Raw genomic sequence first — 26345 nt, 5'->3', positions numbered from 1 at the left:
ACACCAGAAAAACAGTTTTGCCTGTGCTTTACTCAGTTACTAGTTTTAGAGGAAGATCCTGAAGGCGGAGAAGCTGGAGATTCAAGAGGAGGAGAGGATAACCTCCTTGAGGGTTCTGAAGCTCTATGAGAGGATTTGTGTTGTTTTTTCCTCTCAGGAGAAGAGCTATTATAGATCTGGCTCTTTTGCTGGCTGTAGAAGCTCTGTCCTCATCATCTGTGGGAGATGATTTGAGCCAAAGAAGAACCCTTGCCTCCCTGTCCCTGATGGTCTTGGCAAGGAATGTGCGGCAAATCCTGCAATCCTTCACAATGTGATTGGGATGCAGGCAGTAGATGCAGTCCTTACGCTGATCATCTACATGGACCCTCTTTTTATCACAGATCCTGCAGGCCTTGTAAAGGGCTTTCTTCTCAGATATTCTGAAGAAAAAAGTTGAAAACTGAGTAGGCACTCAGGGAGACTCCCTTCCACACGACGTGCGGTGAAAATCTGAGGAGAACTGCCTCTGCTGGGAAGGTTCTAGAGGGTGCTGACAGCTGATTGGTTGGGACTACTTTCAGTACTTTTCATATAATGAGATCGATAGGCTGCTAAGTTTTGGGCCTTTTGGGGCATATAGTCTTGTCAGCCTACTACAGATTATTCTAAGGCACTGCTTTTGTATATATAATTACCGTGGGACTCCTGCCTCGGTGACAGGGAATGATTCAGGCATGTGAATCTATGAAAGATACCCCAATACTGGATAAGTACTATATGTGACCAGTATTTTTGCGACGAATAAAACATTGCAAAAACCGAACCAAGTACTAATAGGTTCGTCCATAAAATTCTGAACCGTAGTGGGTCACAATCCAACCTACGTCATGAATATTAATTAAATTAGGTGGGTCAAAAATCCCTTTGATTATAGGCCATCACTAGGATGGCTGCCTGCTAGGGTCAGCAGACCACCAGGTCTGTGGCTGCCTTTCAATAAAGTATTTTTTAATACAGCCTGTTTTCCTTAAAGCAATTAAACACCAGTTAAAAAGGAACGTTTATGGTTTATTTTGCTTTGAGTGAGAGTTTTGAGTGGTCCCATGGACCAATACATGCTCCCAAACAAACTTTTTGACATTCACAAAGAGGAAGGAGTCACCAAGGTACTCACTACCCTTTTGGGAATGGAATACCACCCAAAATAAGGGGTCGGTAGCTTTTCAATGGATTACAACTCCTATTTTGGAATCATATGGATGGGAATCGTTATTTGGAATGGACACCTGCACCCCACCCTTCCCAAATAACGATTCCTTACGCATTATTAAACCCATTGTAAGAGCCAGGAAAAAGTTACTGACTCAAAATGTGTTTAGTACATTGCTAAAAGCAGTTTTTCAGTCAAACTCTAAATCAGTGCGTTTTCAACCACAAAACTACTTTTTACATCTAACCTAAGTCTTGAACTGGGGCCACTTGCTTGTCTGCTGCACAAAGTGAGATTTGCCTACTTGCACAGAAAAAGACACCCCAGATTTTGACAGACAACTGATAACCTTGCTCCTGGATGTTTTTCAGGTACTGACAGATAAAGCTGTACAGCAAGAATGGCAGTGGGGTTTTACATATTTCCACGGACACATAACTGTGTACACGACATTGCGTGTTCGGCAATTTGAAAAACCAACATGTTTCCACTTCACGTTATTATATTGGAATTCTTTGCCTTCAATCGTGCTTGCACAGGACACACAGTTCCCACACTTGTGGTGCCCTTCAATGGGTTTCATCCCCCATTGTGACAATAAGTCACTTTTTGGTTTGGGCAAGGCTATATTGGCGAGCACAATTTGTTGGCCGATGTTTCTATTCTTCTTGTACGCAAATAGTGGATGGGGAAATGGGCATTCCAAATTTTCAAGAAGATGCCAGTTTCTTAACACCATCTGTCTAAGTTTACACAGTTATGTGCCCGTGCCCAAAAATCTACATTGGTAAAGCCAATCAGCAAGTTAATACACGAATAACCCAGCATCGATCACGCATTAAGAATAAAGTCTTAACTGCACCGATGGTGGAACATTTTTTGATAAACAACATGGAGAAAATGACTTCAGATGGTCAGTACTGTTTAGTATCAATCAACAACAGAGTCCTGCTGATTTAGAAAAAACATTGTTAAAGAAAGAAGCGTATTTAATCTTGAAATTCAACAGCGCATTGACTGGGCTCAACGCGCAGTCCGAAGTATCAAGATTATGAATATAGATGAGCATAAACTGTCCCATCTGGTGGCATAAGAGCATATACCCAGAACGCAACCAAAAAGTCCTTACATCAGAAAACACTAAAAGATGGCCGCCATGTTCTATACCAAAATCTAAGACCTAGTTGAATCACATAAAAATACATCTAAAGATGGCCGCCACACCCAGAGTCTGGAGCATTTGTCCCCGGTCTGCCGAATGCACAGGTAAGAGGAGAAGAACTATTAGAGAATTAAAAAAGTATTAGACTCGCAACTAAAACTCCAACTTATTGGTGTGCAGGGAATGAAAAGCACAATGGCCCCACGCGGAGGAAGTTGTGGAAGCCGTTTTTTAACAACTAGAAGTGCGCGAAGCACACAGCGCCAAAACACCCAACTAGATAAAAAAGGTATGCCTTTTTTCGCGTGAACGCGAGCAGGACAGAATGTGGATAAGAGACTGAAAACAATATTTTTTTGTGGCTTGCAGGTTGCGTTTGGCCACTTACAAATAAACGACAAAAGTGTGAACCCAGAAACAAAGATAGAGAGAAGTGTCTACATTAAATCGAAGACACGTGCAGGTATGTCTAAGAGGGGCTTGAGCAGTTTGGCTACTTAGCTTATGGCACCCACAAATGGTGATGATATGTCCCACTTACATTGTAGGTAGCACTATAGAAGAATGATTGAGCAATAAATGACCCTGTGGACCGGCGACAAGCTGGAGAACAGGTAAAATTTAGCGACAATAACAAACTATGGGAGAGATACTAGGAAGGATAGAGAACTAAAACGAAGTTGTTTTTATGTATATTTCACAGACAAACACAAAAGACAGAACCCTGAAGAGAACCCGAAAACTGATGTCATTGGGTTTGAAACGCGTCGGTATATTAAAAGAGACTGACACTAAATGTCTAGTAGACCAATGAATTTATTTGTGGTCTTTTTGAATCTCCTTTATTCACATTAATTTGCTGTTGATTGAATATCCAGTTGAACGTGACGTAGCCCTGTTGTTGGTGTCATTAAATAACACCTCACAAAAATCAGTTGTTTGCTGGTGAAAATTGAATATAAATTGTACACTGTATATAGATGTATTGTGGAACTGTATTGTATTTATGTGTAAAGTGTATAGTGTTTTTCTCACACATGAAAAAAAATCAAAATAATGAAAAAATAATAAAACAAAGAGGTATGAATAAAGGGTACCTAACAAACTAAAATAATACTAGTATGTTTTGAGGTAAAAAGAAATGTGTAGTTGGTAATCTTGTATATTATTGATAATTTTATGGTCCAACCAGCTGCATGTCCCAGCACCTAACTCCTTAATTTAACAAAGACAACTGCATTGGCATGGTGCATGAATGACAACTTGTTGTCAAACAAGACACCCAGGTTTCTCACCATTGGAACAGGGGACGGAGGTGGTCCTAACTTAGCTGGCCACCAGGACGGGGACCAGGTAGGAGTGAGGTGCCCAAAGATCATCACCTACGTCTTGTCTAAATTTAATTTGAGGCAGTTGTTTGTCATCCAGGCACTGATGGCTAGCATTCCCTCTTGAAAATTTGCCGCAACTGCCCCTCCATGGTTGTGAACCGCGATTACAAGTTGCGTGTCGTCGATGTAAGATGTTAGACCCATTTTGTAGGTTTTAATGACCCTCGCCAAGTCACACACATAGATGTTAAACAAGGTCTGACTCAGCGAGGATCCTTGAGGCACGCCACAAGGGAGGGCAAATGATGGAGAATTAAAGTCTCCGAATGTCACTGATTGAGAGCGGTTGGAAACGAAAGACGCTAGAAGGGCCTTGGCTTTGTGTGTGATGCCGATGGCTGCGACACGGTTGATCAGGATTGCATGGTCGACCGGGTCAAAAGCAGATGAAAGGTCAAGCAGCACGAGGATCGCAGCCCCTCCCACGTCGAGTATCATCCTGATTTAAACAGCAGCTTTGATGAGAGCGTTTCGGTGCAGTGTCCTTTTCTAAAACCGAATTGCGTGTCTTCAAGTAGTTTATCATCATCAATAAAGTGGGCTAGCTGTGTGTTCATGATCCTTTCCGCAATTTTTGCTGGAAATGGCAGACAAGCAATTGGTCTATAGCTTTTTGTATCGGTGGGGTCAAGATTGTTCTTTTTTAGTAGGGGCTTGATGACGGCTTTTTATCAGAGGGAGGGGTACGTGCCTGTCCTAAACATTGAGTTGCAGATGTTTGCTAAATTGAGGCCGATAATGTCATGGACCAATTTGAGAGTGGATGGGGGGCAAGGATCATTGGGGGCTCCGGATTTAACCGTGGAAATTAAGTGAGAGATGTGTTCAGGGGAGACTTGACTGAATTGCTCTAGTGTGGGTGTAGATTGATCTGCAGTAGGAAAGGATTTGGGGGGTGCAGGGGTTTTATGACCTCGCTGGGAGCGTCTCTGTGGGGGTGTTAGTCATAGTGTGAGCTGCAAAATTGCATCACTCTGTCCATCATCCTGTTGTGTTTGCTATAGCAAGCACAGGTCCTACCTCTGGGCATACCCTTCCCACTTAGGGTGACTACAGAAACACAGAAAGATGATGGACGGAATGCTGAACATTGTTAAACACCTACCCCCCTTACATATCTGGGTTAAATTCATCAATTTTTAACATCATGCCATCCAATTTGGACCCAGCCATATGCAAATCATTCTTGATCCTGCTCCCCAAGGGAACAGTCCTGCCCGAACTGCCAGGCCACGTCCTCCCTGGAACAGAGAACAAGCATCCTGGGACCAGTCTTGGGGTATCACCCCATCATCAGCAAGGCCAGCTTGAATCCAGTGGCATAGTTAGCACGGGACACACAACTTTTTCATACCCTTCCCACTTAGGGTAACTACAGCAACACAAAAAGATGATAGACGGAATGCTGAACATTGTCAAACATTCACCCCCGTCACTTCAGTGGTGGCAGTCATCTTGGAACAGTCTGAATCCACAGAAAAGCGCAAGAAAAATACAAGGGGGCAGGGTAGGAATAGTGTGACTCCATAGGCTTAGTGGGTTTTTGCCCCCAGAGCGGGCCAGGCACTGGGGGAATATTTATAATTATATTATGGGGCGGGGTGTAGGTGGTCCCCCTCTCAGGACTGCTATCTGCCCGGTGTCCCCATCCCTTGCTGCACATCGAAAGGGGGAGGGGCAGCACAGCTCTTTTTCCTGGGCTGATTTCAGTCCCTGGACGCCATACCCCGGGGTCTGGCCTAATGTTTATGTAGAAGGGAGGCATGCAACCCCCATCTCAGGCTGATTTAAGCTCCTGCGACCGAATCCTCTGGGGCCTGGCTGTGTTTAAAAAGAGGGAGGGGGTCTGACTTCCCGTGAAGGAAGATGGCCTTCCTTTAGAGCGGCTCTGGGGGGTCACTCTCCCTAGACCCCCATAAATCCGGTATACCATCTGCCACAGGGCCAAGTGGTACAACAAGAGAACTGGATGGTGCTCGCTGCGAAAGACACCCTGGGGAACCGAAATGTACTTGAACTTGAAGGGGAATCTGGTGAGACCTGCGCAGGCCTAAAAGCCTTGGCCTTGAGTGGCAGAGTTTGAGGCTGTGCCGCGGTCGGTGGAGGGTGGGGCCTGCCCTGCTTGGGACACAGGAGGCTCTGGAGGGTCTCGCAGGGAGGGGAGCGCCCCCTCCACTGATTGCACCAGCTACGGCGGAGAGCAGCAATACTACCTACTACCACATACCGGGACGGGTTGAGGACTGGTAATTTGAGGAGTGGGAACGGAGGAACGAGGTTGCGCTCCCCAGCGCTATTCACTGCGAGGCCCAAGCTGAGTGTGGGCTTGGAGCATGAGCAGGGTATGCTCAGACGTGAGTCCCTTGCTCACTGGATTCCAGATAGCCTGGCTGATGAGGATTATGAATCCGAAACCGGTCCCAGGATGCTTGTTTACGGTCCAGGGAAGACATGGCTTGGCAGTTCGGGCTGGACTGTTCCCATGAGGCACAGGGTGAGCCTGATTTGCATATGGCCATGTCTGAACTGGGGTGGCTGAGTGAGCTAGAGAATGGTGAAGGATTAAACCCAGATCAGTTGACTGGGGGTGAGTGTTTGATTTGCTCAAATGCTCTGTCCATCATCCCCTTTTGTATCGCTTGGAGCATAAGCAGACTGCGAGTTGGAGTTTCCTGAACCCTGATAGATGCAAGTACATCCCTAGGGTCTCCTGAACGGTGGGGACAGCCTGCCCTTCCCACGCCCTGTGTGGGGCTTCTGCGTACCTTGATGCATTGTGGCTGCGGGGAGAGGCTCCGTGAGACGACTGGATGAAACAGCCTGCAGCATGGAATGATGGCGTCCTGTGCCTCCTATATGTCCTCTAAAACACCCCATGTAAGATTCCGTTACATTTTTTCTGTAAGATTGACACTGAAATAAGACTGCTTTTATGGGATGGGGGTGGCTCTAGCATAGCCCTCCACAAGCTACAGAGGAGAGTGTTTGAGGGGGGACTGGCAATTCCTGATATTCGGAACTAGTATCGGGCCGCACAGTTTGTTTCACTTAACGATTGGGAGTTTGCTGGGAGAGAGGAGCCTGCCTACAGGGTTGATCACAAGTCCCTGGGCCTGAGGGAGTACCCTGAAGCACTATATAGTAAAAGGACAGAAAGCAGCTTACCACCACATACACAAACAACAGGACCAATATGGAGGGAGGTGACTAAATTCCTGGGCTGGGAGGGCAGACTAACTGAACAAACTCCCTTGTGGGACAGCAACCTGCTACGAGAGGTGGGTGGACTGCAGAGTTTCCACCCATACAAGCTACTAGGCATTGACCACTTAGGAAATGTCTGGAGAGGGCAAGCAATAGGGGAGTTTGCAGACCTACAGATGGAATACCATAACTGCAATTAAAACATGCACCCACATCCTGACCGGTCTACAGTTAACTGAATACGCACTGCTCGAGGACAGGGTGCTGTTAGACCCGACCCTGGAAAAGAATACTTCTCTTATATACAAAAAGATAATGAACAACACTCCTGACCCCCTGGGGGCCCTCCTGGAGGCCTGAAAGGCAGAGATAGGTATCCTGGAGAATGACTGGGCAGAGGCAACACAGAGTCCCAAGTAGGTGGCCACAAGAGCACAGTTCTGGCTCATACAACTCAGAATATTACAAAGATCATACACCACCAGGACGATGCTCAACCAAATGGGTTGTAGCGACACTGACAGTTGTATAAGGGGCTGTGGTGAGGTGGGTACCTTTTTTCACACACTTTGAGCATGCCTCAGCTTCAGCAGTACTGGAGTGAGAGTGCTCGGGTAATGTCCAAGGAGATGGGTCAGGAGGTCATACTGGATGCTTGATAGCACATAATATGCATGACGGGGGACATCCCATGGCCAAAATACACTAGGATATGTCTAATTTTGAACGATATCTTGGTCGAAAGGAATATTGCAAGGGGATGGGGGGTGGCGCAACCTCCAAGGGACACAGAATGGGAGGAGGACCTTTATTGATGCTGTGCAGCTGAAAAGGTGGTGTACCAAAGCCGTGGGTGCCCGAGGAAGGGGGCAAGGTTTGGGGTAGGTGGGTGGAATATAGAGGGATTTGAAGCATCACGATAGAAAGCGGAGTCACTAATAACTTCCGAACTGCAATGATAAGTCATTGGGCTCAGAATCCCCGATACTGTACTGTCCATGAAAGACTGTTTTAACCATCCACGATGAACCTGACGAACATGCCAAGCATGACCGGATGATTCTGTGTACCTACGATGTGTAGCTGAGCATTTGTTTACTGGAGCCATTAATGACACCAAGGTTCAATCCCCCCAGGCCTATCCTAGCTATGTTGCAGGCGGTCCACCCCGGATCATAGCAGTTTTCCTGTCCACTCGTGTGGGCATGGAAACCTATGTTCACTTTCACTTTGTAATTACAAAGCTCCTGCCAAGGGAAAGCAAACATGAAATATGCTCCAAGATGGCGGGAGCGGACTTCAGAACTGTTTCTGAACCAGATCTGAATATTGCTCTCGCCCACAGGGCATTTTTAGCTGCTCCCTGTGGGCGGGAGCAATGGATGTGGGTCGCCAGCTGGGGCAGCGGAGGTCTTGGGCTCCCCCCACGGTCCCCAACGAGGAGATGGTGGGTGTCCTTGGTGGGCACCATGGCACCCACTGTTTGTTGACCGGGACGATAGGCCAAAAATGTTGCTGGGGTGGGCGGTGACTTCCTGTGAAGGAAGGCCTTCCTTTAGAGCGGCTGCGGCGGACCACTCTCCCTAGACCACCACAAATCCGGTATACCATCTGCAACGGGCCGAGTGGTACAACAAGAGAACTGCATGGTGCCCCGCTGCCAAAGACACCCTGGGGGGTCGAAATGGACCTGAACTTGAAAGGGGTTCAGGTGGGATCTGCGCAGGCCTAAAAGCCTCGGGTGGCAGAGTTTGAGGCTGTGCTGCGGTCGGTGGAGGGTGGGGCCTGCCCTGCTTGGAACACAGGAGGCTCTGGAGGGTCTCGCAGGGAAGGTAGTGGCCCCTCCCCCGATTGCACCAGCTACGGCGGAGAGCAGCAATACTACCACATACCGGGACGGGTCGAGGAGGCCCACTGAGGAGCGGGACAGAGGTTGCGCTTCCCAGCGCTATTGACTGCGAGGCCCAAGCAGAGTGTGGGCTTGGAGCATGAGCAGACTGCGAGATGGAGTTTACCGAACCCTGATAGATGCAAGTACGTCCCTAGGGGTCTCCTGAACAGTGGAGACAGCCTGCCCTTCCATCGCCCTGTGTGGGGCTTCTGCAAAACTTGATGCATCGTGGCGGCAAGGAGAGGCTTCGTGAGACTGACTGGATAATTCTGTGTACCTATGATGTGTAGCTGAGCATTTGTTTACTGGAGCCATTGACACCGAGGTTCAATCCCCCCGGGCCTATCCTAGCAATGTCCACAGGCACAAATAATACTTAAATTTCAAAAAGACGTCCTCTGGGATTATTTTATATTCACACCTTATTTACAAAGGTCTCATACTAACCAGACTACATGCAAACAACACCCAGTCACAAAAGTCCCCACTGGAACTGGTGGTTACAACGTATTGGTACAAAAACTTGTAGTTAGTGAAGTGATAATTGTAATTTATTAAAACCATTTATTAAAAAACAAAATGCACAGATCAAAATATTTATATCCAAAAGTCATACTCCTGCCAGAGTGTTACAAGAGCCAGCCAAAAAGAAATGAGGCTGTGAGGCAAACTGCCAGTACAAGGCACGCTGGGAACAGAAAGCTGCTGGCTTTTTAAAGGAATAGCATAGTTTTAATTGGCATGCACTTTGTAGACAATCTTTATTTTTATGTGTTCTTCTATAATGGAAAAGGTCAATCCTACATAATTTTAAGGGATACATTTTTCAGTTAGATGCTGCGATTGAAATTATTTTTAAAAGAAAACAATTAAGTAAATGCTAACTGCGTTGTATTGAAGTGACTTTTTAGTAATTGGATGTTTTCAAAATATCCGTCTCCCTTTACATAATTTGATATGTATACACCTACGCATACATTTACAAAATGAGATGACAGAAGTTTTCTGGGGTCCCTGCATGCTGGCAGAAAATATTCTATGTTTAGGACTACCAGTGAGGATCCTACAACGCAGAATATAAATATATTTGGTGTCATCACTTTCTAGTCTTTAAAATTATGTGTCCCTTTGCACGCTTGCATATTTTACCAAATAAAAGAGAAACAATAGTATTTAATAAAAAGATATTACTTAAAACGTATAACTTAATACTAACCAACATTTCCGGGACCTCAACTCCAACTTGCTGCTTAAATTAATATTAGGTAAATGTGAAAACAACTTAATTAATTTTTTTGTTTAACATAACATTTTTGAAAAGTTGAGCATCTGAAATCTGATTGTTTTCATTAAAAACAAAAAAACATTTCAACTGAAATTTTCCGCAATTATATCGCTGGAAAAACACAATATTCCATCTTTGAGAACACAAGAAACAACTACAATAGAAACAATAGAGATCACTGAAACTAGTAATTTTTTCTCATCTGGCACACTTTTCACAGATCATGGGGAACTAAACAAATCGGGAAATTGCTATAGTTTGAAGACATTTCTGACGATTTTGTGATTATCAAACAATTTCAGGAATTAATGTAATTTGTTGCTTTCCAGGATTAGTGGTATGCATCACATTTCGGAAAGCAGAACTTTAATCTGGCGGGAATTTCTGCATTCCCACAGTGACACAAATGTGCTTTTCACATGTAACTTATTTATTCATGTCAAAGGGAAAATGTACCTCAGATGAAAAAACCTCCCTCCTGTTAAACTAACAACCATTATCACCTCAAGTCACAAAGCAGAACATCTGCAGAATATGCACACACTTTTTTCTTCTCCAACACAAATGTCCATTGTCAATGAAACACATCTGGGCTCAGGCTCACCCAGGTAAAAGGAACGGATACGCCCAAGCGTGAGATCTTCTTGACTTAAAGCTGACTCAAGTACTGCCGCTGATGCTATGCAGACAAAAAGGCTGGCTGAGAGTTTGTAGAATGATGGCTTCAGATTTTCCACATACTACTCTTCAACATTCTTCATAAATGTAAGAATGTGAGACTAAGAAAAGTACACAAAAATTGAAGAAAAAGTAAGATGTTAGATTTAGTTATACTCCTAAATCATCTTTGCAACGAAAATGTTACAGACTACTTATATATATAGACAAATGTTTTGCATCAGCACACAAACATTGCGACATTGAGGCTGCAAGCATGACATACTTCACCACCATTGATTCCTACTGCCTTTAACAGGATCAGCCTCTTCCAATAAACTTTCAAAGCACCAACTGGCATCTTAAAAGTGATCTATAAAATATACAGTAACTGACCCTCGTTTAGAGCTATAAGTAATCCACCCCACGCAAAGACACACAATTGTCAAACTATTGGATAGCCCCACAAGACCAGCACAACAGATCTCCTAATGGCTTCTAGTAACTACTCAAATGGCTCCCAGCAGATCCACACATGGCTGCCATCAGACCCTCACATGCCTCATAAAAAAACCATTTAGCACCTAAAAGAACTCGTCCTAGCTCACAATAGACTATCACAGATCACCAAATATATACTGAGAGGCACAAAAACCCTTGTGCAGCTATCAGTAAATCCATGCAAGATTGCCAGCAGAACTGGACATGAGCTGAATGTTCAGACCTCATCAGGCAATCCCCCAATCTTCAGACTGCAAAAACAAAACCTTGAACATACCTCCCATGACCGTTACAGTTTGAAAAATATGTTCATACAGTTCACAAAAGTTCCTCATATGGTTTTAAATAGGTCTACACATAGCAGGGACACAAGCACAGTCCGCAAAAAACACTTATCTAATCTCCAAGTGACTGTCCAAATGCCAAACCTAAAATCACTAAACCTGTCCTGACCATATCAGACACAGTTTGAAAAGTTTCTTCAGGCAGTTCCTGACAGATACCGAAATACCTTCACACCGGTCCCAATAAACCAATACATGGGCGGAATAGACCAGGACATGGGCCCCAAAGAGACCTACATAACCCACACAAGGTCAGTCTATTGTATGCAAAACACACTCGCACCACCACAGGTCAACCCACATAGCACCCTATAGTTTCTAACATAGTTTTTGCTTCCAATGCTTAGAATGGCACCAGATCTACTTGGACTACAGATTCACCCAGGCTTTGCCTCCAAAGAAAGGTATTCACCTGTTACAACGCATTTTTTACAACGCACTACCACTACAACGCAGGCATTACAACGCATACCATTACAACGCATAGCGCTGGGGGGCGCTCTAGGATAAGAGGTAAGTTTAATTTACTATCCAACACCTTCCCTAGGGTCCACGGGGACTGGAGTTAGAATAGTAAATTATACTTACCACTATCCAGCACCCCAAAGCGCTATGCGTTGTAGTGGTATGCGTTGTGAATACCGCGTTGTAATGGTATGCGGAGTAAAAGTATGCGTTGTAACGTCATACATCCCCAAAGAAACTTCCCATACCCTCAAAAGACCCCATCCACTGTAAATTAAATCAAAAGATCCTCCTCATACAGTCCATCCAGACCCTTGCACAGTTTCAAGAAAATCCCAGACAGTCTCAGCAGATATCAAAAGATATTTACAGAGTTCCAAACAGATCGCCATATAGCCCCAATAGACCTTTGCACGGTTCTCACTACACACAACCAACCACTTTAGCTCCACAAAGACACCCACATTCCAACAAATCAGGTAGCTCCCAATGTACTCCCACACTTCCTAAAAGGCCTCACAAAAGTTACCAGCTGATCTACAAGTACGTGAAACATACATGGACAAATTATCCACAATATAATTGACTAACCCTAAAAAAATATCTCTGTAAACCCTACAAGATCCTCATACAGCCCCAAATAACCTTTCAAAGCCTCTGAAGACCTCCATCTAAACCAAGCAGATTCTCACAGCCTCCTTTCCTTCTCACTTTCTCATTCTGAACAAGCGCCTGGATGCCTGCGCCTTGAGCACTAGGTGTTTATAATGCGGCCCATGATGGAACAGACTGTTTGGGGTAATACCTCACTAGGAGAACGGCCATTTATCTTTCCCTTCAAAATGCTGCCAACAATATTTTCTGAACGGAAGACACCTGCAATAGAAAAAACAAAATAAATTAGCTTACTGGTAACACCAGTCCTCTATCAAAGGAATTTATATTCAATTCATAAACACTGATTAGTCCATCCCATGCACAGAGATCCTGGAACAGCTTTGAAATGGAGAAAAAATAACTTTGCAAAAAATATAGACCAATGTCTATAACAGGTATCATTTGGTTTACTTTTTCTATTTTCATAAATTGAATTTAAAACAAAGTAAAAATAGTTGAATACCATCTTGTAGCATAAAGGGCTGCGTCAATGGTGGTATTGTCCAGAATGTCTTGTTTTCAAGTGCTCGTAATGACGAAGCCAGGACTGTGGCAGAGCGACCAAAATCCACAAAAAACACCACTGCCAACTCTTCAATAACTTCCATCACCCAGCACCTGCAAGAACAATATTTCAGAGTCTTACTGCACCTATGCTACTTCTTCCAATAGTATTTGCTCAGTCATTTTTAGTATCTAATCTTTACCATGGATGTTAAAAAAAAATGACTAGCACCCTTACTTTCTTAGACGATGCATATAGTGTGTCTAGCATGTGCATGAGCGGCCTGTACTCACACTGTACATATGCATAATCTGCCATGTACTTTTGCCACCAGGGACTGAAACCTTCACCTTACCTGCCCAAGTTTTAAAGAAATTAACTAGTAACTCCAGTTGTCCAGGTTTGGTATCTTCGTAAACGTACGTGCTTGAATCATTCCGAGGGTCAGGCTGGGAATCCTCCGTAAATTTAAACAGTCAACAATGTGGAAATGACCATAGGCCCAAAAATACTGTTTAGCAGCACACCCACCTTATTTTAAAACAACCCAAACTTGGTCCAATGAGGTGGAAGAGCCAAGCTCTGTACTCCCCCTAGACACCACCGTAACGCAGACTTTACAGCACAGTAGCAAGCCTCTGGCCGTGGAGTTGAGAAGGTTACATGTGAATAAGAATGACACCAATACTGGACAAGGAAAAGTTGCTTACCTGTAATACTAGTTGTCATTTCAGGGGACTCCTCATCAAAGCTTGAAGCACAGAATAGTCCTGCCCGCATGTGGGGAACCCGTAGCACTCTCAAAAATGTTTTTATATATATGTTATAAACTTTGTATGCATTACTTCACATATGTATATCTGTATCCTAAAGAGAGGCAACTTTGCATTTGAAGAGGAATCCAATTACATAGGGATGTGTCATTAATAAAAAAATTACTATAAAAAAATCACAAACTTTTTTTTTAAAGGAAAGGGAAAATGATATATTGTAAACCAACAAACTGATTCAAAGAACTGTAAATAAAATTACACTGTACCTTTAAGAGCCTTTAAGAGCCTCACAGTACCCTCTGCATCCGATCGTGCCTCACAGGTGACAGTTAGGTAAGGTCATTTTCACTGAAAACAGTTATCCTGGGTGAAGTAATTGTTGAGAGCTTAAATAGCTTTGTTACGGGGAAGAAGGAGGGTTGCTTAGGATTTTGATGAGGATTCCCCTTGAAGAGAACTGGAATTACAGGCAATCAACTTTCCCTTTTCTTCCAGTGAATCCTAGTCAATAGTCAAAAGCACTGAACCGAATAGTAGCCCATTCCACAAGATGCAGACCTGAAACAAAAGCAGCTCCAACAATCATTCAAAAAGGTTCCTCAAAGAAGCCTATCCTCCTTAAGTATCTGTTTTTATAGTCTGTATCTAAACAATAATGTCTAGTAAAGGCATGTACAAATCTCAATGTAGCAGCTTTGCATATTTCAGATCTGGGGACATTTCTAAGAAGAGCTGCAGTGCTTTAGGTCTACTAGGTAAGGAATATTTAGCTAGGTGGTATGAAAGAAGAATACAGGAAACTATCCACCTAGAGATAGTCTGTTTTGATGATGCCAACCCTGTTCTCACTGGGCCATAATTAATAAAGAGGTGATCTGATTTTTTAATGTCTTTGATTTTATCTAGGTAGAACTTGAGAACTCAACATCAAGAGAGTGCAAAGACCTTTGATCTAAAGTAGATAGACTATGGTATGAGGTTGGTAATGAAAGGGTGTGATTAATATGGAAGTCTGAAACTACCTTAGGCAGAAAATTGGGATGAGTTCTTATCACCACTCTATTATTGTGAAAAACTGTCTATGGTCTAAAAAGTATAATGCTTGAATTTCACTCACTCTGGGTGCTAAAGCGAAGCCTACTAAGAAAGTCGCTTTCCATGTCAGTAGCTGCGAGGAGGCTTTATGAACGGATTCAAATGGGTGAACCATTAATTTGGAAAGAACAATGTTCAGTTCCCAAGGAGGGGATGGTGACTTAATTGGCGGGAATACTTTTTTAAGAAGCCTTTAATCACAGACATTTTAAAGAAATACATTTGTGATGGAGATGTTTCATAGGCTGCTACAGAGGCATGGCATGATGCACCCTAATAGAAAATAACTATAACCCAGACTTTGCTAAAGGGAGAAGGTAGGATATAACTACTACTTCTTGGCACAAGATTGGATTGTGTCTGTTTTGAATGTACCATGAGTAAAACCTCTTAAACTTAAAGCCATATGATTTTCTGGTGGAAGGTCTTTTAGCCTCTCTTGAAATGTCCATGCAATCTTTAGGCACGTATAAATGACCATATTGGAGGAATTCAAGAGCCAAGCTGTAAAGTTCAGTGATGGAAGGTTGGGGTGTAGTATCTGTCCAACCGAACTTGTACAGGAGATTCTGTCTGCATGGCAATCTCTTGTGTGGTTGTTCTGATAGGTGAAGAAGATCCGAGAACCACCATGGATGAGGCTATTCTCGTGCTACCATTATCATTCTGGTGTTGGACCTGTAGAGTTTGATGATTACTGTCGGTATGAGAGGAATTGGCTGAAATGCATAGAAAATTTTCCCTGTCCATTTACGCTCTATTTGACCGTACTGTAAATGCATAAATTGTTTACAAGCACGATATAGAAACCACCTGTTTTGGTGTGTGCCTGCACCATTTTTGTATTGATTCATCCTATTTGTATGTGGGATTGATTCCTCTTTCACACACGCTCTATTCCTCAGTATTGGATACTCCCTCTCCACGTTCTGGAATGTCTTGCTCTGAATTCATTCTGCCGTTATTTTTGCTGAAATTTTCACTGCTCCTCGCATGTACAACCAATATATGTATTAACGGAAATATCAAAATATCGAATGACTACCAATTTATACTATGTTTTTCATCATCTATAGATTCCTCTTGCTCACAAATGTCATCCTGATGATGATCTCAAATTGTTGAGATCGAAACGCCGTCAACCTTTACACAACAAAAAAACTCCATTATTGTTTAAAATTTACATGGAGTTTTTTGCTAATGTTGTCTATGCGATGTATTTTTAATGCCACCTTCACCCATCACGTCCCGATTCTCCCAATATTTTGTGAGCACTTGACCTATAACCATAAGAAGTTAAAAAAAAGATATATTATTTATGAAATAAATAAGTACTATGTCAATACCATTGTGTGTCCCTATGTACATTGCGCAGCGGTCTTATTCAGTTGATTCTGGCAATTGCTAATTTCCAATTGCTACTTGTTTGATGATTAATACTCTCTTTAATTCAATAGTTCAGGCTGTTTGGGACCTTTGTGGCCTCATACGTACATTGTTTCCTCACACTATAATTTATCAAAAGGGCATTCCCTTTTGACTCTGGTTGGAAGAATCTGGATGCATAGTTTCAGCATTTTTTGCTGCTTGCAACTGCAAACAAATCTATTTTGTGGATATCCACAGTCCTTGAAAATGTCTTGTAGGACTTTGCCGTTTAGCAAACCAGTTGTGATTTTCCGGAAATACTCGACTGAGTGAATCTGCTTGTATAGTTTAAAACCCTGGAAGATGGATTGCCGTTATTGTTATGTTTCTGGCTATTAGCCATTTCCATATTGCTTGAGCCCCAAGAGACAGAGGAGGAGAGTGAGTCCGTCCTTGCTTATTCAGGTAGTGCCTTGTTGTATCGGTGGTCTGAACAAGAAGGGACTCTGTTGTTATTGATGGAAGAAAGGATTTCAAGGCCCGATGAACAGCTCTCAATTCAAGAAGATTGATAGAAGTCTTTTATTTTTCTGACCAAACCCTATGGGTTTGCAAGTGTCTCATATGAGCTCCCTATCCCTGGATCTGTGATCAATGTTTGAGATGGTAGATCCTGATGGAGTGGTACTTCTACCAAGAAGTTCTTTCTACCATGGGAGAGATAGAATGCCTCTTCTGATAATCAGTTTCTCTTCCCAGTGGTCCAAGAGTTTTTTCCACTGGTCTTTTAAGCATTACTGCAGGGGTCTCATCTGTAATCGTGCATATGGAACTAGAAAGCTGCAAGATGCCATCGAACCTACAGGGATGCAATCTGTCTTGCTGTTGGATGGCGATTGTGCAAGAGACTGACACTTCAGATATATTAATTGATACTCTTGCAGATTGGATATCCAGTATTGCTTACAGGTATTGTATCTTTTGTGCTGAACAGGTTGTAGACTTTCTGAGTTTTACTTGCCCAGACCCAGATTGGATAGCATTCTGAGACAGACTTGGTAATGTTTCTTTGTCTATGCTCTCAACATACCCTTTATTAACCATTGTCAAGGTAAAGATAAACAAAAATCTTTTGTCTCCCTAGATAAGCTGAGACAAAGAGCAAGCATTTTGCAAATGTTCATGAATCTGATTTTTAGTCCGAACGGTAGGACCTTAAATTGATAATGACTAAATACTACTTTGAATCAAAGAAACTTTTGATGCTTTGCTGATATTGGAAAGTGAAATTAGGCATCTTGAAGACCTATGGAGCACATCAAGTCTCCTTGATGTAGCTGCTGATAAATTTGGTGTAACGTTAACATTCAGAATTTTTCTTTATGTACTTGCTTAGTACTAGCAGATCTAGAATGGGTTGGGATTCTTGTTTTTGTCCTTTCTTTCGCACCAAAAAGTAACAGGAATAAATCCCCAGTCCTCTCTAGTGATAAGGAACCTCCTCCACAGCATGACTTCTTTTAGCAGTAGGTCTTTCTGAAAAGCCGATGTTTTAGTGGTGGAAATGAAGGAGAGGGTACCTGAATTGTAGAGAATATCCATTCTGAGCAATATTTAAGACTCATTTGTCTGTGGTTACTGAGCACCACACTTCCAGATGTTTGGTAATCCTTGCCCCCTACCGGAGTGGGAAACAGAAAAGGGGGAAGTAACAGCTCATTGCTTCGTCAATGCAGACTGAAGCTGCATTCCTCTAGCTCTTGATGGTTTTGGGGTGGTAGTGTTCTCTTGACTACTGCTGGTGCTGTTGGTGGGACCAATGAGGGTTGTGAACCCTCTGAGAGAAAAATCTCCAGTACCCCTACAATATTCTTTTTGTTTCTCTCTAGACCAACAGCCTTCAAAATGTCCATCCCTGTTTTCATTCTGGACATCATGTCATCCATACGAGAACCAAAGAGTGTTCCCTGAAAATGGTAAATTTAAAATTCAACGTTGAGCCACCGGGATTAAGTCCGGTAAATCTGAGCCAAGATGATCTACATGTACAGACTCTATGACAATATCCATGAGCAGCAAGTTCCGATTTATCGAGTCCGTTGTCAACAATGTAGATTTTTTCGACGATGAGGAAGGAGAAACTTGCTTAGAGGATGGTTTTTGCGTCGATGGTGATCCGGAAGTTAACACCGTCGGTGATACAAGCTTCTTTGAGACAGATATTTTCATGGATTTGATAGAAGAATATTTTTCTTTCTTATGGCTTTTTTCCTCAGTAGGAAATGGAAGCTTTCCTTTTTGTGAGGTGTCTTCCTCTTCATGACGAGACCTTTTTGACATCTTCTTCTTGGAAACTTCAGCAGATTCAAGATCTCGCTCTCTCTCCTTTTGGGTGTTTCCTTGGAAGTCAGTGAGGTAGAGCTCTCCTCATACTCAGAGACATCAGATTTTGATTTAAGTTTTTGTAGCCAAATCAATAATCTACCCTCTCATTCCTAAAGGGTTTTTGTAAAGAAGGTTCTACAGATTTTGTAGTCTTTTACCTTGTGTTGAGGGTAAAGGCAGGAGATGCAGCACTTATGTGGATCCTCAGCATGCAGCCTCTTTTTTCCACATGATCCACACGACCTGAAGAGACCTTTCTCTGAAGACTCCAACATATTTGGAGAGAAAACTGCTAGTAAACTGGATAACCAGAGAAAACTGAGCAGAGCTCAGGGAGACTCCCTTTCACACGATGTGCTGTAGAAAATCTGAGAAACCTAGCCTCTCTTGGGATTGTTCTAGAGGGTGCCGTCGCCTGATTGACGGTTGGTCAAGTTTGGTTCTTTTTCCAAAAGAAAGTTGATAGGCTATTGCAGTGACTCTTCACTGCACGGTAGCCTATAGTAATTCTATCTACTGCTTTTTCTATGTATACCGTGGGACTCCCACTACGACGACGGGGATGATTCAAGGATGTGAATCTATGAAAGATCCAATACTAGAGTACATCTCCTTTTGTGAGGTTGAGGTCTCTTTATGGATTTCCCTGTGCAAGTGTCTTTGAAGTGAGAGGAGGGCTCTTTGGAAAAAGACTGACTTTCCCCAAGGCCTCTTGTTGAAGTAGATGTCCTTTCTGGAATTTTTTTGCCTTTATTTAGGATGCCGACAATCTATGTTGCATTTCTTATTCTTTTGCAAGTATTATTTAAAATACACTAAATTGTTTTCAATTCCATTTTTCATGTTTACACTCAAGACTGATTATAAGGCAGCTTACAGTATGGTAATTGCTCTAGAAGACGAAGAGCTAACCTTTCGGGTTGGCTCTTTTTTTAAAGCTGCAGTGCATGCTCTTATTTCAATGTGTACACCCTGAAGTCTGTTTTGTTATCTCTGCTTCCCACCACTTTTAACTTTTTATGCACAATGGATTAATTCTGCCCTGCTTCCACATTTTTTACCATGTATTGAAGTTACGACGGCTAGGACTATCAATTACTTAGTTGTGATGTTTTGTTATTTTTGTATTTCACGGTTCTCAATTTTTTTATGTACACTTGGATGAAGTTTGTTCCGTTTTTTAAAAAAAATGTATTTTTACCATGTAGTGAATCTATGATGGTCATGCCTCTCAATTTTGCTGCTATTTTGAATGCACTTTTATGGATTTTCTATTTGTATCCGAATAAAGATTATTGAAGTTGATATGTAATACACTTTGTACACAGTGCTTTACGTATATATATATAAACCAAAATCCACTTTTCAACTGATTATGGTGCATGACAATCTGGATACATTTCAGGAAAGTGTGGTCCGTGACATCAAACACCTGTACACTGCTATCAATATGAAAAAGTTTCACATCTCAAAACAAAATCTGTGTTATAGACAATTGATTGCAAAACTTAAGAAAAACAATGATGTCATCGTGAAGCAGGCCGATAAGGGCGGTAACGTGGTCCTTTGGCCCAGAGCAATGTATTTACAACAGGCGGATTCACAACTCAATGATATATCTTGTTACCGCAGAAGTAACATACAGATTGTTAAAAACACTTGGATTGAACAACACCGCAAGTTACAAGTGTGGAGAAGTGCGGGTTCGATCACACAGGAGGAATTTAAATACCTCAAAAAGGACCATCCTGTCATTCCCTCGTGGTATTTACTCCCCAAAATCCATAAAGACACTTGTGTACCCCCTGGCCGCCCCATTATCTCGGCCATAGACAGTTCCTTAGAACATGTGTCCAAATACATCGACTTTTTTTTGCAAAGCCATGTTAAACAGCTTCCTTCCTATGTTAAAGATTCCTTTGATTTTCTTTCTAAAATCGAACATTTTATCTGGGAGGACAACATGGTGCTTATGACCTTGGATGTCTCATCCCTTTATACCTCTATCAGACATGAGGATGGACTCAGAGCTATCGACTACTACTTAAACAAAGATCTTCCTCTCCCTACGGCACATAACAAAATGTTGATTGACATGACCAGAATGTGCCTAGAGCAAAACTTTTTTATTTTCAATGGCACAATCTATCACCAGGTCAGGGGTGTGGCGATGGGGGCCTGTTTCTCGCCTAGCTACGCGTGCTTGCACGTCGGGCTATGGGAGGAACAGGTCCTAGTCGGTCAGCACCTTGATGTCTTTCTTCACAACATTGTTTTATATCTACGTTATATTGACGATGTGTTCTTAATTTGGAGGGGGAATGAAGATGATGCCAGAAAGTTTGTTGATTTGATTAACTTCAATACCATCAATCTCAACTTCACGGCAAATCTCAGCACTGAGTCTATATGTTTTCTAGATGTTGAGGTACTTGTGGATGGCACTGGCCTCAACACCAGGTTGTATAGGAAGCCAAGTGCAGGTAACACTATCTTGCATTCCAATAGCCAACACCCTGCACACTTAATTCGGAGCATTCCCTTCGGGGAGATGCTCCGAATAAGAAGGATCTGCAGCACTGATGCCGAATGCGCGGCTGCGCAGGAGGCATGCAGATTACGCTTCCGGGCCAGGGGCTATTCCTCTGAGGTTTTGGCCAAGGCTATCAAACGTTCCAACTCAGTAAGCAGGCAGGAGGCTTTAATCCCTAAAATGAGTAATGCCCAACTGACCAAAGATGTGACGCAAGATGCTCAAACAGGTTCCCCGAGAGCTATATTAACTTTTAACCGACAACATGGGGCTCTTCGTAAGATTATTAACAGGAACTGGAATTTGGTTCGTAGTGACCCTGTGATAGGTCACATGTTAGATACCAAACCGACTCTTACATTCAGGAAATCCCCTTCCATGTCGAAAGCTCTGGTCAGCAACACCCTGGAACCCAAGACCTCCAACACCTGGTCTGCATTGAAGAAGGGTTTTAAGACTTGCCCACAGTGCAAGGCTTGCCGTTTTGGCAACAATAGGACACACTTTAAAAGCCCTTTCTTTGAGCATCCGACTGCCATTTCTAAATGGCTCACATGTAAAACAGAATACGCCGTCTATGTGTTGGAGTGCCCTTGTGGGCTACAATATGTGGGCAGCACCAAGCTGCCCGCCCACAAGCGCATACTCCAACACATACGAGCTATCTCTGGACATGATCAGGGTTACCCGGTTGCCAGGCACTTCGAGGACAAACACCTAGGTGTCCCTGATTCACTCCTCTTCTTTTTAATTGACTGTGTCGAGGCATCTAGGAGAGGAGGTGACCGTGAGGCCAAGCTTCGGCTTTTGGAGACTCGTTACATTTTGGAGTTAAATACTAAACACCCAAACGGTCTCAATGACAGGGAAGACCTCTATACCTGCCTCTAACACCATTCCTTTGCCTGTTTATGCCTGTCCGGATATTTTAATACTCATTCTAGTGTTCCCTGTATACTGTTCTTTAATGTACATATGATGAATTTTTCCTTTTTAACTTCAGTACATTGCTGTCTCTGATTTTATCTTTGGAATTATGTATCATTAACAACTTGCACTTTACTTAACTTTTTGCACTTCACTTTATGCACTTTACTTGCCTATGACTATTATCGTGACTTGCCCACTGGGGCTTAATTTTAAATGCATATTCTTGTGTCATCAGTTTTTGCTGCTATCAGATTTGGTTTATTTGCACTATTTGTAAATACTCTACTCTTTTATACCTTTGGAATACTTGATTTTTAAACACCTTAGCATGTACATAGATGAAAAATCTTTTTATCATGTGCTCGTATGCAATAGTGTGTGTTTTTCATTGATCTAATTTTGCATTTCTACATGTTTTTAACCTGTACATATTGATTTATGTGCTCAAATTGGCTAAAATAATGTGTTTTGCTTAATTTAGAATCAAGATAGCCCACTTGGGCCGAATCTACTTTTCCATGGTATATGTTTGCAGCAATGACGTTTCTGAAGTATTTTCTTCATTTTCATGACACAATTTTTGCACTGTCACTTTAAAAGTCTAGCTCGACTCTCGCTGTCTGTCATGTGATCAAGCCTCCTCGGAGGCGAAACGCGTCATGGCGGCAGCGCTGGCTATCAAAGAATAAACACTGTTCACCAGCACCTTTTGGGTCGGCTCTTTGTTGCAGAATATTGGAACATCGTAACAAGGTTCGTCATATATATATATATATGCACGTCCACGTACTTTACCAGTACCACCCACTCCACACAGGAAATGATGATCATTGCTCCGTCTGTCTCGTCATATTAGATTTTATTCATAAACCATGAGCCAAAAAAGAAACCCTACGCGTTTCGGCGGGTAACCGCCTTGCTCACGGGTAAAGCCCTACTACATGGCCATTGCTTATATTTGGTGCACGTGATTACACACATAAACAAGCAACATGAAAGGTGGACTAACATAGTTTTTTTAGGGGTCAGCCATCTTTGAACGGGTTGAGGTGAGTTATAATTCATAAACACAGTGTTATAAGTTGTTATGCATAGCAATTTGACCAAACAACAAAATAATAATTCAAGTTGATCATATGACAGTATTACATTACTGATGACCATTTCTGTAACAGTCTCAGGTTAATTCATTGCATCAAAAGGGACCGAAAACGCAGTACACTGAACTCGATCATTTTGAGCATTGTAAAGGGAACAGCCTGTTTACGTTGTGCCCGAATTTTTTAACGATCAGTTAAATACCCCTTGTTTATATAGGTAAATTATATTAGCCTTACTGGCTCGAGCATAGGCATTTTTTGTATACAAACCATACATAATGCCTCATTCCAGGTAAGCGCCCATACGAACATATTCACAAAACATAAGTTCTGACAATAAATAATTTGCCATCTGAAATTTTGGGCATATAGATGTGTCATTCCCAAGTGGGTTAATCTGTGAAGGGATGCCTAAGGTTATTAACTAATACCAAGTGGTAATGCTCAATAGTCTTGATCATATTAATATGGACTGGAGAACGCAACTACATATGTCACTTAATCTGACAGATTGGAAAATAAGCTAGATTTCATGCTGCAAGTGCCCAATACCATATCGACCATAATCGACGGATCCATTTATCAGTGAGAAATTCTTCACAAAACACAAATAAAATTGAATTAAATACAAGTTAATGAACATAATACCCAAGTGGGTTAATGATTATTCTCAATCGTAATGGTTCCTATATTCCAACCAAAGTTTCACATAAAGTCCATATAGATTATTCTTTCAATTTTCTTATTTTCTTAGAGTAGGCTCCTTTACCCATTTTTCAATTTTTTCTAGTTCACAGGGTGTGTCATATCCCAATCTGCAAAGAAAATGCCCAAGGCTCATTATTGATCGTGTAGAGAATTCCCCTCCAACCCAATTCTGTCCCAACCCAATTCTGTCGCCTCCTCTGTTGTTAGGTGGTATCCTGCCAACAACAAAGCACGGAAGCAGCAGATGGTGAAGTTAGCAAGAGTGACATATCAGAGGATGGGACCCCACTGAGAGCAAATGTCACCCCAAAACCGACAAATTTTTGGAAGGAATTCCAGGTAATGAACCAAACCCAAAATCAATCAAACTGGCAAAAGGACAGAGGAAGAGGGAGGGGAAGAGGATTCCCCGGATGCGGCAGAGGAAAAGGAAAAACTACAGAAAGTACAGCGACATCCGGAAACAAATCAGGAGAGGCGGCTGGAAAGGCGACTGCAACCCCCATGGGAGTGGAAACACGGGGCCAAAAACGACGTGGACGATTAACACCAGAAACGTGGTAAATTTATCCGATCACATTTTAACTAATGATGAATTTGATGTCCTACAATTTGGCCAATCTTTTTGTCCCACTAATCTGTTCTCCTATCATCGGGAACGCATTGACTTATTCTGTTTCCTACGGAAACTTCGCCTCCATAAATGGAACAAATTAAAAGCTAAGGGGGGTGTAACCAGTAGGATCCAAACAACTGGGGTTCCTGCCATAGAAACTATTCATGAGGTAGAAACTTTGATAGCTCTGGAGGAACTTGAACGTGATAATTCTGAACTGCCTCCCATTGATGCTCAAAAACTGGGATATGACACCAATCTGAGTAGTGTTAATAACTTTAAACCAAAATCTACTTTTAATCCTGCGGTACCATCAAGTGGAATAGACACCTTTGAAGATCTTGTTATAAAGGAGCTCAAAACCAATGCTAAGAATAAGGCCTGGTCAAAGGACAACTTAACTAAAGCTCAGAGACTAGCCATTAAATCTTTAAAACAGGACAACAACATAGTGATCCGCCAGAGTGATAAGGGTGGAAATGTTGTTGTCCTGAATCTAACTGACTATATCTCAGAAGGCTCTAGTCAATTAAGTAACCATGAACCAGTACCTAAAACTTGCATTGAAGAATCCAATAACATCTACTATGGTATGTTAAAGGAATGGCACAAGAATGGACTACTGGAGTACGACGAGTATGCCTTTCTTTTAAACAGAAACCCTAAAATTGCTATACTGTACTTGCTGCCCAAGCTGCATAAAAATCCAACTAGACCACCAGGGAGACCGATAGTCTCCTCCATGAACTCGTTATTAGAGAACAGCTCCAAGTATATTGTTTTTTTTCTGCGCCAATACGTTGAAACATTGCCATCATACTTGAAGGACAGCCATGATTTTCTAAAAAAGATTGAAGGTGTAGTCTGGAGGGAGAACTTTCTCCTCATAACGTTAGACGTATCTAGTCTGTACACCTCAATCAAGCATGAAGACGGTGTCAAAGCGTGTGAACATTACCTGAAATCCAGATCCATCTCATTTCAACAACACAATGAGATGATTGTGCAAATGATTTATTTTTGTCTAGAAAATAACTTTTTTATCTTTGATGGGAATTTTTATAGACAAAAACAGGGCACTGCCATGGGCACTTGCTTTGCTCCCAGCTTTGCCAACCTATTCATGGGCAAATGGGAGCAGGCAGTGCCCATGAGACATCATCTAGATCACAGCCATGTGATATTATGGCTGAGATATATTGATGATTTATTTTTAATTTGGAATGGCAGTGTGGAACAAGCAGAATCATTTGTAAAGATTTTAAACAACAATGAATGGAACCTAAAGTTTGAAAGTTCAATAAGCAGAACCAATGCCAAATTTCTAGATCTGGAGATTACGGTATGTGATGACAAATTGTGTCTACCCTGTATAGAAAAGAAACTGCAGGCAACACACTGCTGCATGCAGAAAGCAGCCATCCTCCAGCGCTTATCCGCAGTATCCCCTATGGGGAGTTCCTTCGGGCTCAAAGGAACTGCGGAACACAGGTAGACTTTGAAAAAGAATGCGATCTGATGACCAACAGATTCATCGAGCGTGGGTATAATAAAGATGTAGTGAGACTCTCTAGACTCAAGGC

General features: G+C 42.4%; 1 protein-coding gene across 1 annotated transcript in view; it reads right to left on the bottom strand.

Annotated features, from left to right (window-relative positions):
• Window positions 1-9407: 9407 nt before the first annotated feature.
• The window catches only part of TDRD10 (tudor domain containing 10), a 615000-nt gene continuing 598062 nt past the window's right edge, over window positions 9408-26345 (bottom strand). Inside the window, exons 11-13 of the mRNA XM_086947598.1 lie at window positions 13213-13367; window positions 12898-12968; window positions 9408-10904 (exon numbers count right to left, since the gene is read on the bottom strand). Of these exons, the coding sequence (XP_086803724.1) occupies window positions 10866-10904; window positions 12898-12968; window positions 13213-13367 (265 nt within the window). The 3' untranslated portion in view covers window positions 9408-10865. The remainder of the gene's footprint in view (window positions 10905-12897; window positions 12969-13212; window positions 13368-26345) is intronic.

The sequence above is a fragment of the Lissotriton vulgaris genome, chromosome 12, assembly GCF_964263255.1.
Source record: "Lissotriton vulgaris chromosome 12, aLisVul1.2, whole genome shotgun sequence".
NCBI classification, from domain to species: Eukaryota; Metazoa; Chordata; class Amphibia; order Caudata; family Salamandridae; genus Lissotriton; species Lissotriton vulgaris.
The sequence above is the reverse complement of the archived record's forward strand: the minus strand, read 5'-3'. Positions and strand labels throughout refer to the sequence as shown.